We start from the raw sequence: 13,058 nt of genomic DNA on the forward strand, positions 1-13,058 counted from the left end.
TGCTGTGAAATATTAGTTAGGGAGACAGAATATCCCAATTCAGTAGTGTATTCCAGGGCATTCTTTAGGCTTGATTTAAAAATATAAGTAATATCAAAACAAGACTTTGCAACTGAGTGGTCATGTTGAATGAGTATTGACATAACATCAGAAGAATTGATCCTGATTATCTCTTATTTCAAGACTATTGTGTGTGTCTGGGAGTACATTTGTCTATTTCTCAGCATATAACTTGAAAGTATATCATAAATGCTATAAATTTTAATAGCATTTAAATTAAATGCTATTAAATTTCAGGACCTGAATAGCCTAGATATGTCGAGAAGTTAAGCAACATGTGTATTCGTGTTGATATCTAAAATAAAACACAATTCACAATTCACTGCCGAAGCCAAATCCTTCTGAAAAAAAAATGTATTTACCTTATGTATTTGAAGAACAATAAACAGCGATGACAGATCTTGCAGTGCAGAGAATTCCACATCAACTGTTTGCATATCAGAATAATTTTGCACAATTCCTTTGCTACTTTGAAAATACTTTTGAACTACTTTCCTCCAATAATTCCATATGCAGCATCTTTCTAACTGTACCAATTGGTTTGGTTTTCAGCATTTGTTGGATATTTTTCCTCTCAATATACCTAACCTTTTTAGTTTTGAGTGCAGTGAAAAACCACAGAACAATCTCTAAAGTTTTGTTACTTTTTAGTTATTATTCTATTATTAGAATAAATAACCATAATTTATTTGATTTTTTAAATAGTTCTAAATATCTTCAGTTTTACATGTAAAATTTTGGAGTTTTATTCAGAGCAAGTTCGTTTTCTACTTTTCCATTATTGCTTTCTATTTAAAACTTTATATTTTTTCTAGATCCTGGTGCATTGCTTTATAATAGTAAATATTAAGACTGATTATAGAACACCAATAATAAAATACAAAAAGGCTATATATTAATTTTAACAACTTGCATTCTTTTGAGGTGTACATTAGATATCCTTATCCACTCCTAATCCTAAACTTCACAAGTATCAATAAATGTTTATTGCAAATTTGTCAATAACTAATTGAAAGAGGTTAATGTTGTAGGGTAATTTACAAGGTCTCTTCTAATCCTATGATTAGCACAGTGTGCAAGGAAAGAAATGTTATATAAATTATTCTCTGAGGTAAGATGGGTCCAAGATAAGCATGGCTTTAGGCATGACCTTATGTGACATAGTTAGTAAGCTACTGTGCTCATTAGCTGTAGCAAGATTCAGCTTATGAAGCATTTCTGGCAGGTGATCCAGTCTCCTTTCTATGAGGGAGAGGTGGAAATATCTCTGCAGTGTTCTCTTTCAGCAAATACTATGGAGTGTATGTGAAGATTAGCATGATGAAAGAGCACTTTACTGTTGATTAACTATGCAGACCAGAAAAATTCAAACCACAAGACATGACTCTTCTGTATATAGTACACAAAGTTGCAGTTATATTTTAAGCCAAACAAAAGAGATTTGTGGATAAGAATATCTGCATAAAATTAGTAGGGGACGCCTAAGTTGTATATTCTGAAAAGAAAGATGCAGCACAGAAAACTAATTGCAAGATTACTCCAGATGATTAACATTTCGCAGCTCAAAATTAGCAATATTAGTAATAGCCCAAGGCATTTGCAGCTATATGGTTTGCTCACTTTGATGTATGAATCATAATTAACCTAGATCCAACCTTTCATTTCTCATCCAAGAATGCAATATTGAAAGAGATCATAAATCCATTCATAGAAAAATCTCATTTCTATGCACTTCTCTTTTTTTATCTTCCAGCTCTGAAAATGACTGTTAAGTATTTCAATTCAAAGCATAGTTTCCTTACGTCCTCCCCAAAAACCATTTTCTTAAAAAGTTAAAATTAGAATAAAAATTAAGAACAAGAAAATTGTGCAAAACCTAAAGAGCAATTAATTAGTTATCCCTATGGATTTAAATGGCTAAATCAAATTTGCTAATAAAACAAACAAAAACCAGAGGAAATAAAATCCTGAAGCATCTTTTCACTATAAGGGGAAGAGAAATTTACTTTAATGGCTGCCTAAAGGAGCTCAAAGCTGGCTAGAGTAAGCTGCAGATTGTCAAAAGGCAACAAAGTATGGTTAATTTTAATTGTATTTAACAAGCCAATTCACAGCATGGTTTCTAAAGGAAGCTTGTATCAACAAAAGCTTCCAGTCTAGTCAAAGTTGTGTGGTATGGCTTTAAAAGGGGATTAAATAAAATAATGGAAGCTAGGGCTATCTGTTATGTCCTGTCTCAGCATGGTGGGTTGGTTAAGTGTTAAAGCACCTAATAATGTCATAAACACAGGTCACTATATATTGAAGACAACATAAAGCAGATTCTCAAGCTAGGCCAATATTTACACACAGAGTTCACTTGAAGGTTGAAATATCTAATAGTGTCCATTATCCAAAGTTGAGGTCCAGGGTTAAGAGTCAGAAGCACAACACAGTCAGTAGAAATGACAACAAGGTTAAAGTCTGATGTATAAATATATCATTTTCAGTGATAGCTATTTCAAACTATGTATTTATAAAGCCAACCATTAAGTGATTCACAAAAGTCGCATACTCATTACAAGGTCATTACATTTCACTAAATGTTTTCTCATGAGGAGACCTATGCTGTAATCATTTGTTAAATTATTGGGCTTAAAGCTGCATTTGCTTGTATTTGCTAGGATTTATATTTATGGATAGAGAGATAGGCAGGCAGGCAGGCAGGCAGACAGACAGACAGACAGACAGAAGCAGAAGGAGAGAGATAGAGATGTAGGTGTAGATATATCCAACTCCAAAATAATAAATCCAAAAAATGTCATAATTAAGGATCTTTTTTGTATGCCCATCTGCCATCTGTTAATTAGAAGGAGTTGTCTTCAAAAACTAAACAGAATTATGGGCTCTAAGTGTAACTTTGAAGAATATGAGGAAGATACAATGGTCAGATAAAACAAATCTGAATCCAAAGCAAGAATGGAATTTTAGAAAATATCTCAGACTTTACTATCCTTGTAGGATAGTAATTGCCTTTAGAATAAAGGCAGGGAATGGGGACAATAGTCAGAGTTGCAAGATTCTGTTAACTGTAACACTATAAAGAAAATTATTTTAGTATTCATAATTTTAGTGTTCATATCTGGCCTACTTTAAGGATTGACAAGAACAGTATCAAAGATAGTGTAGTGGCAAAATAATGATCAGGTTATATATAATTTAGTTGGGAACTACATAGATTTAAAAAATAATCTTGTGTATCCCATTGTAATAGAATGAGACTGAACTCCACTCTGAAAATCAATTCATGAAAAATAGGTAAAAATCTATAGGGGTCCAAAGTTAGGGGGAGGGTTAGGATTAGGATTAGGATTATAAACTAGGAGACCAGATTAGAAACCAAGAGTTCTACTCCTCCATAGGCATGAAAGTCATCTAGGTGATTTTGGATCAATCACTCTCTCTCAGCCCATGATGTCAGATTTGGGCAATGAACTGTTGGTTAATTCCTGTTGCAATTAATGGATCAACACTTGGTCATCTGCCTTCTATCTTGGAAGACAGAGTTTATATCTTTGATACCCAAAGAAGATCAAGATACTACTCAACCCAAAAATTATAGACCTATTTCATTACTGAATGTAGATTATAAAATTTTTACTAAATAGGTTAGCAAATAGGTTAATGTTGGTTATTCAACAATTGATACATACGGACCAAACAGGTTTTATACAAGGGAGACAGATGAAAAGTAATGTCAGATTAATTATTAATGCATTAGAATATTTGGGAAAGAACAACCAGATCCCTGCTGCGTTTATATTTTTGGATGCTGAGAAGGCCTTTGATCGAGTTAACTGGCAATTTCTGCTGAAGATATTGCAAAAAATGCAGATAGGAGATAATTTTTTACAGTCAATTAAAGCAATATACCAACAGCAAACAGCACAAATCATAGTCAATGGAAGTTTAACAGACTCTTTTCAAATTGGAAAAGGTACAAGACAGGGCTGTCCTTTGTCCCCATTATTGTTTATTATAACTTTGGAAGTATTGTTGAATAAAATACGGGGCTTGGATGGTTTAAAAGGGATCAAGATTAGGCAGCAAGAATATAGAGTCCGCGCTTTTGCGGATGATTTGGTCATAATATTGGAACAACCGCAGGAATCCAGTATGGTTTTAATGAATACGATTAATCAATATGGTCAAGTGTCTGGCTTTAAAATAAATTTAGGAAAAACCAAAATATTAGCTATAAATATGAATATTAAACAAAAGGAAGAATTAGGAGTGATGCTAGGATGTGAGGTAGTTAAAAAAGTCAAATATCTTGGAGTTAACATTTTAACTTCAAATGGGAAATTATATAAGCATAATTATGAACCACTTTGGCATAGCATACAGACAGAGATGAAAAAATGGGAGAAATTGCACTTATCTTTGCTGGGTAGGATAGCGGCAGTGAAAATGAACATTTTACCAAAATTTTTATTTCTTTTCCAAATGTTACCTATACTTAAAAAAGATGCGAACCTTTTAGAATGGCAGAAGGGTATCAACAAATTTGTGTGGGCAGGAAAGAAGCCGAGGGTAAAGATGAAAATAATGCAAGATGTACGTGAGAGAGGAGGATTGAAACTACCTAATTTAAAACTATATTATGATGCAGTGGCATTATCTGTAATTAGTGATTGGACTCATTTAACCAATGATAGAATATTGAATATTGAGGGACACGATCTGGTATTTGGCTGGCATGCTTACCTGTTATTCAACAAAAAATTGGATAAGAATTTTAAAAGTCATATTTTAAGAAATGCTTTATTGCGGGTTTGGAAGAAATACCAATATAAATTAAATGACAAGATACCCATGTGGGCAATTCCTAGACACACAATTGAAAATATGAATACAGCACAAAAACAGGACAGAATTACTTACAGACAGCTTCTTACCCCGGAAAGGGGGATATTACAATTAAAATCTTTAGAGGTATTAAAAGAGGAGAAGGTAGTTCAAACATGGTTCCAGTATGGGCAATTACAGGCTAGGTGGAAAATAGATCAAAAATTGGTTTTATCCAAGTTGAGGATAATCTGTTTAAACAAATAAGAGATCAAAGCTTAATGCATATAAAGAGGATATATAATGTATTAATACAGATGGATTCGGAAACAGAATTAGTTAAAGATTGTATGATAAAATGGGCTCAAAATATTGAGGAACCAATAATGTTGGACACATGGGAAAGAATCTGGGTAAGAAATGTGAAATTTACACAAGCTCAAAATCTGAGAGAAAATTTTTACAAGATGTTCTATAGATGGCGTTTAGATCCTAAAAAGTTGGCTTCTATGTATTCGAATGTACAGCCTAAATGTTGGAGGTGTGGTTCTCTTGATGCTACATATTATCATATATGGTGGACCTGCCAAAAGGTTAAGGCATTCTGGATAAAAATATGGTGGGTCATGCAAAATATTTTTAAAAGAAGGATAAAGTTTATTCCTCAGTTATTTTTACTAGGTATATGTACTGACTTTACAGTGGTAGAGACTAATTTGATTCTGCACCTGATAACTGCAGCAAGACTGTTGGTGGCGCAATATTGGAAGAAGGAAGACTTGCCTACAATCCAAGAATGGACATTGAAAGTGACAAACTTAGCCGAGATGGCTAAAATATCGGCATATCTTAAATATCATTCAAATGAGAGATATAAACAAGACTGGAAAAAATGGATTGACTATATACAAAATAAATACGGGACCAAGAAATTCCAGTTAGCCTATGCTTAAGATCAGAAATGATTTAAACTGTTAAAAGTTAGTTCAGTAAGAAGAAGCTAAGGTCAATGTAGAATGTCATTAATTTCTTTATTTCTTTTTTCTCAATAGATTTTAGACTGTGTTAGTTAAAAATCCATACCGTGTACGGGTTCTGGGAAGTCGGGGGGGAAGGAGGAGGGGGGTTGGGGGGTGGAGGGAGGGAGGGGCACACAAAAAAATTGTACTTCAATGTCTTAATGATTGACAAATGATGAAATATTTGTGTTTTTTTTTAAAGAAATAAAATAAATATTTGACAGAAACACTTGGTCATCTGGAAAAAAATGGATCCTTTACTTAGTTGTGGAAAAAATGCTAGAAAGCATTTTCTTGTGATCCAGTTGGGCTAAGATGTTATGGGAGACAAATATTTGACCTAGGTTCTTCTGCCTATACTAAAATGTTGACCCAATTCTACAATTCTTCTGCCTATACTAAAATGTATTGAGTAACTATTCAATAATATATAAAAGGCTCATCCATCCTCCAACTGGCTTTATTTATTTATTTATTTATTTATTTATTTAAATTTTTAGCACCACTCATTTGTTAAATAGTAATTAGAATTTTACAATCTCTAATCATAGGTATTCAGTACAGTGATCATAATGTAACCAAAGTATAAACAAAAGTATCTGCCAGCAGTTATAGACAATTGCAGATTTGAAGATGTATTTGCAATAGAATTTGAGAAATCAAAAATGACTAGTTCTTTCATTAAAAGGCTTTGCTATTTTATTTTCAAGGTGACATGGAAGCTTAGCTCAAAAATGTTTCTGTACAATTATCATTGAGAATACAAGAAAGCAGTAACAGAAGAAACTAGGTTATAAAGGTATCCACAGGAGTAAAAAGGTCAATCACAACACAATGGAAATCTTGTCTCTTTTTATATTGATTGCATATTCTTTGATCACAAGGTCATAGCTGCCATGTTTTTTGAGCCCAGTAATATCCCTGCTACACCAATCATATTTAATAACTAAGGTCACATGGTTTATTCAATAACAATATGAAAGCAAGTATAAATAGCTGTAAAACCAGAAATAGTACTTCTTATACAATTTTTCAATGCTTCCTTAGTGTGTCATTACTTTTCATGACTCCTGATAATATATGATACATCAGTAAGTGCATTTGGCAACACAATTAATATTGGAAGAAAAAACGGTTTCCTTAAGCCTAGAAACAATAAAGTAAACTTGTATTATTTTTTCTAAGAATTCTAGTCCTGGAGTTTGTTTTAATACTAGCCTGGTGAAGGAAATGACCAGCCTTAGCTTGAAAGCAGGGTGAACCGCATCATCAATTTGGAGTCTTTATGCTCCCAGAGGAGACCTAAATCTAGACCCAAGTGAATTCCATTGACTCTTATATAATGCCAACTTTTCTTAACTATTAGTAGATCCAATTCTTGTGTATAGGTAGCATGAAATAAATTCTTAGTACTTTTGAACTCTATCCCATCTTTTGTTTTCGTGTGCCTGACAAGTGGTTTGAGTACAGGTAAGTATCGCTGTATAATTGCAGAGTAACAGAAAAGGTGGCTTCTTACCTTTTCCTAGTTTGGATGATATCTGCTTGATTTTGAATAGAGGTCTACGCTATTCAAAAATTTGCACATTTTTTGTGTTCTGTTGGTTGAACATAATGAGAGACAATGATGAGACAATACTATTTTGGATTATTTTCATAGACAGATATGACTATAATTGCTTTCTAGAATGAGAGTGTAGTAAATTGTTAATAAGATAATAAAAATAAATCCAGAAGCCCCTCTAGTACCTTATCTAGCCCATGTCCTCTGGATTAGAATCCTATGAAGATATGACGATATGAAGAGCAGCCACTCTCGTAGAGTTCTTCAAAAGTCTTAACTTGACTTTGTTCACAGACTTTGAACTGTGATTTATGAGATTCTTATGCTTAGTTGGGCTTCTATTTTATTTTTATACCCTTTATTGTTTTAGTTGAGCTGACAACATATGTGGGTTTCAACCTTTTCAAATTGTTTTTGCTGTTTTTTCTGGATTTGGTAAACTGCCCAGTCTTCTGGAATAGGCAGCCATAACAAATCAAATAAATCAAATCAAATTAAGTTTTATTAGTAACATAATGGTGCCTCTGCAATACAAGCAAGGTTTGATGGTAGCAGTTAGAAATAGAGATATCTCTTTCTTACCCAGCAGCTGATGCTCTCAGAACAGTGATTTATATCAGTGGGAGGCAAAGCATTACTATGTATATGTTTATTTCGAGACATGATATTGTAAGACAGAAAATTCTTTGCAATGTGGCAACATCGATCTTAATGACAGCAAACCAGGGCTCTCCTGCAGAAGAACAAGGTTAATTCCAGCTGTTAACATAACAGGTTGGTGCATAAAAGCCAATTGCAAGAGACTGTTGGTTGAACATATACCCTGGAATGTCAGTGTTGAGTAGACTGCTGTCCTTTTATTTATGGACACCATATGCAGCCTGCTATGCTTAGTGTTCTGTTTAATAGAAATTATACAAAAAATACCTTAATATGTGTGCACCACCCTAGGGAGAACAATTTTAGAATCTAGTAAGTGGGAGAGAGGAAAGGCAAAGCTAGAGCTGGAGAAATATGTTGGCTAAAATTCATGCACTTCTAGTAAGCAAAAATGTAATTTCCATGATTTCTTTTTAATGTCTGCAGTCTGACGCTAGTAGGACCTGATTTATGAAAAGCTGTGAAAGATCAGGTGGAAACCTGCAGGACATCATTTACAGCTGCATGCATTGCAGTCTATCTAATTTGTCTAATAAAAGTGTGAGCTTATGGTGCATATAACCCAGCCCATAAATTTCATGTTTAGACCTGTTGTCTAGGGGCTGGGTCAAAGGGAGGAGGGGGGCTAGAAGCTAGTAAATGCAGATGCTCTGAAAGCTTTGCATTCCCTTGATACTCATGAGGAGACATCACAGACTGTTCACAGCAAGAAACAAATTCCTGTTCATTGATAAACTGTCCAGATGTCCTCTCCAAGGAAGAAAGTAGCCTTTTGGCTATGTTGCAACATCCTACACAATGTTGTGATTATTTGAATTAAAATTAGTTAATATTTAAGTGTATAATATCAGTAAACACAAAAAAATAGTTTGTCCAGATTTTTATTATCCTGTTTATTTTTTGTTCCTTCTCTGGTTTATTCTTTTTTTAGCTTCTTAAATTAATGCATTTTTAAAAAAATAAAACATTAAAAAAAGGAGCAGGATAGGTTAATTACAACTTCCCAGGCTTTATATATACCTTGGACATTTCTCAGGTAAATTGGAAATTAAAAGTGTCATTTTCATGAGACAAATAGGAGCCAGCTAATCACTTTTGATATGATTAATATGAAATGTCTTTGTTATTTATTTTTGAATGAAAATTTAGAAGAACTGGCAGAAATCTTAAGTGAATATGTGGTACTGAAAAATTGCACATCTACTCAAAGCTTTCTTTAGCCTCAACAATTTAATAGTCACAAGCCATTCAAAATAAAACTCCAAACATCAGCTCATATTAAAGCTCATATTAAAGCTCATATTAAAGAAAGTGGCTAATAGGTGCTTACATAAATGGGCACATTCTAGGTTTTTATCACAGTGGTTGATATCATATAATTCATATATTATGCTATTAATATTAATGCAATAATAATGATGATGATGATGATGATGATGATGATGATGATGATGATGTTTAGAATAATCTGCAAAGTCCCCAATGGATTTCCACCCCTTAGAAGAGAGAAAGAGAAATAGGAAATATGTGGATTATTATGTAATACATGAAATCTTTCCTGTGCCATCCAGTACTTTTTAATAGCTCTGTAACTGTGTGAAGAGACAAGGGGCACTCAGAGGGATAAATTATGGAATTTAGAATAGGGTCAGTCCTATTATTAGGTGAAATGAGGCAGGTAGGCTGAGGTTTGAGAGGTGTCATAATAGATGTATTGATAGAGCTGCAAGGCTCACTTTATGAATGCTGCATGTGGGCTGTAGAAAGCATAACTTTGTCTTTTACCTCCATTATAACATGCTGTTACTGGTCATGTTTACGGACCATTTCTCCCAGTAGTGTCAGTACCACATATCTTGGGTGAAATGGCAGAAATTCATATTAGAGTCAACAATTTTGTTGACTGCATCATATAAGGAAAAGATTACAAAAATGAAAAGAGAGATTGACCTATGTCTTCCTTTAGCAGCATTATTGCTGAAAATAAATTCATGTTGAGTTTCTTTCACTGGTTTGCTGTTGTTGTTTAAGAAATCTTATAGTATTGAGATAGAAAACTAAGCTGTGTCATCTGTAAAACACAAATATTATTTAAAATGTTTAAGGAATCTTACTAAAGCACAGATATTTAGAAATGCACAAATATAGCTACAGATCTGCTCATAACCTACAAAAGTTTTAGATGAAGGTTTCAGAGATTTCTCTCAAATTTTAAATTTGATACATTTTAAGGAAGGTATTAAATATGCAAATGACAATGAGAGTTACATAAAATAATTTAATAAAAGTAAACATAAAAAATAATTTTTGACTAGGAAATAGGAATAGGAAAGCTAAGTATAGGCCCGAAGAATAATTATACATTCTTTCCTTTCAGAGAATATCTTTGCAAATTGTCTCCTAATAGGACACAGCTTTCAACAGATGCTTTCTATATATTTGGCTTATGTGAGTATTAGGACAGGGCATTCTAAGATACCAGGCCTGGCCCTAAGCTTTACAAGGCTTTATGGGAAATAAACAACACCCTGAATTGCATATAGCAACAAAATGATAATAAGCATAGCTTCTACAGCAAGGATGTAATTTGGTATAATTTGACAAAACCGTTATTGCAATATTTTGACCAGCTGAAATTTGTCTGTTCAAAATAATATGAAACTCCTGATGTTTTGGATTGAACCTGTAAAACACCAAACAATAAAAAACAAAATATTGTCTGCTTTGGCAGCTGTGTATATATATATACAGATAGATCACCTGTGTTGACTGACAATAAATTTAGCTTGAAGATGAATCTTGGCTTATTTCTTTTGTCTTACTATTGCTTTCATTTTATTCTAGGCCATCAAACCTCCTACTGGACCAAAGTAGCATTGAAATCTCACCCTTCCGCTCAACAGGTGATTGGCTCAATGGTATTCGAATAGGGCAATGCAAAGACATATTCACAGGAGTGGAATACAGTTCATGTGATACAATAGCCAATATTTCTTCAGAGTAAGAGTTTTAATAAAGATATATTATTACTTTTTTTTTCAATTTTCTTTCAGTTTCCCAAATTAAGAATGTAAAAGTTATCTGAGAAGTCCACATTTTATAGACATTCAGTGCTGAAGTCTAATTTTGGAAATGGAAAGGAATCTCAGTGAAAAATAATTTTCTAAAATCCAGGTCATCCTTTAAGTCCCAAAATAAACAGAACACTGTGGGAGGACTTGAAAGATATTCTCTGTGTAGTCTAACATTTTCATCAAACTTTAGTAAAATCTATATTGGTTCTCCATCTCCAATTACTCTTCCCCAAGACCTTCAAATCAAGTGGGGAGCCTGGTTAGTGTCTTAAAAATCTACAAGCTGCTAATAACCATTGGAGTTGCATATATGTGATTCCAGGAGCCTTTGTGAATACCATACCATTAAATTCTAATATGAAACTTTTCATTTAAGTTATGAATTGCATGTGCTGGGGTTCCAAATGTATTTTAAATATGACACTTTTGATATTTTCAATATCTTTTTTCCAATATTGTTCTGTTCACTTTGATATCTTGCAAATATGCAAATAGCACTCATATTTCTAACAGGGTACATAGGTATCATAAGGATTAAGGAATTTTCATACCTGAATCCTAGTATCAGTTGAGTAATTCATTCACTTTAGACAAACACCCACATGGTAATAGTTATTACAAGCAAACCTTGTGCTATAAAATCCACATAATAACAGAATGCACAATAGCCACTGATATCCAGGGCAGCTGCCATTCTTGTCTCATATTTTTTTTATCACTACAGTAAAGTCATGCAAGATCTGAAATTTATTTACAAATATTACAGTTACTACAGCACAATTCTTTAAGCTATTTAGGATTGGAGAGGTTTATTTTGCCTACCAAGTCAAACCTCTTGATTAGTTTAGGAAGCCAATTTAACACATCACTCATAGTTAGCTTTCCAGCATCTCTTTTAACCTTTTTATTGCAGAAGAGTTCATCACATTTCTATGTAATTGATTTCATTGCTGAATTATTTTTTATAAGCTAGATCCATTGTCCTATATCCTGCGCTCTGAAACTGTAGAAGTGTGTTTCAATCTTTTTCTAGATGACATCCATTGAGATATTTCAATCCTATCCAGTCTTCTAAAGGCTAGATATGCCCAATTCCATTTATACCAACAAAGAAGAAGGGCTGTTTTCCTTGGACTTAGAAATGCCCAAAATGCATTTCTAAGTTCTAAGAAACAGCACTTCTTCATTGTTGGTATAAATGGAATTGGACACATTTAATCTTTAGAAGATTGGATAGGATTCATTCCATCTCCCATTCTAAATTTCCACTCAATATTTAGCAGAATCAGAGAAAGGTAATTACTATTAGGTGTGTGTGTGTGCGCGCGCGCGCGTGTCCATGCACATATGCATGTGTGACTGCGTGTGCATGTTAAAGTGTGTCACTTGCCTCTTATTTAAAAAAAAACAAAAAAAACTTAGATAACTTTTTTACTATTATTTTTCAGCGACATGAAGAAAATTGGAGTGACGATTGTTGGACCACAGAAAAAACTTATTAGCAGTATTAAATCTCTGGAAATGCATACAAAGAATGGCCCTGTTCCTGTTTAAATTACCAAATGCTAGCATTCAGGACTCATCTGGAGAAACTGAGAAAAATTACTAAAAGATCCTGGTAATGTGTGGAAAATTGTGAGACTTAAAAGGCACTGTTGCAACAAAATGGGGCAATTTGCAACAAACGTGAAATTTCAAGCCCATTAAAAGACTCATAAAGAGTTCAATTGCCTTAAAATAGGAATGAAAAACTTATTTTATATCTCTTATTCTTGAAGGAGGGGTTTTTCCCTAAGTAATAATGGACTGCTCAAACATAAAATGCATTTGGAAGAAAAAAGAAAGTTTAAAAAA

General features: G+C 33.3%; 1 protein-coding gene across 1 annotated transcript in view; it reads left to right on the forward strand.

Annotated features, from left to right (window-relative positions):
- Positions 1–12,758, forward strand: part of EPHA3 (EPH receptor A3) — a 127,481-nt gene extending 114,723 nt beyond the window's left edge. The window contains exons 15-16 of the mRNA XM_032219736.1: positions 10,975–11,130; positions 12,653–12,758. Coding sequence (XP_032075627.1) covers positions 10,975–11,130; positions 12,653–12,758 — 262 coding nt within the window. The remainder of the gene's footprint in view (positions 1–10,974; positions 11,131–12,652) is intronic.
- Positions 12,759–13,058: the final 300 nt, after the last annotated feature.

Source organism: Thamnophis elegans, chromosome 6 (genome assembly GCF_009769535.1).
Source record: "Thamnophis elegans isolate rThaEle1 chromosome 6, rThaEle1.pri, whole genome shotgun sequence".
NCBI lineage: Eukaryota > Metazoa > Chordata > Lepidosauria > Squamata > Colubridae > Thamnophis > Thamnophis elegans.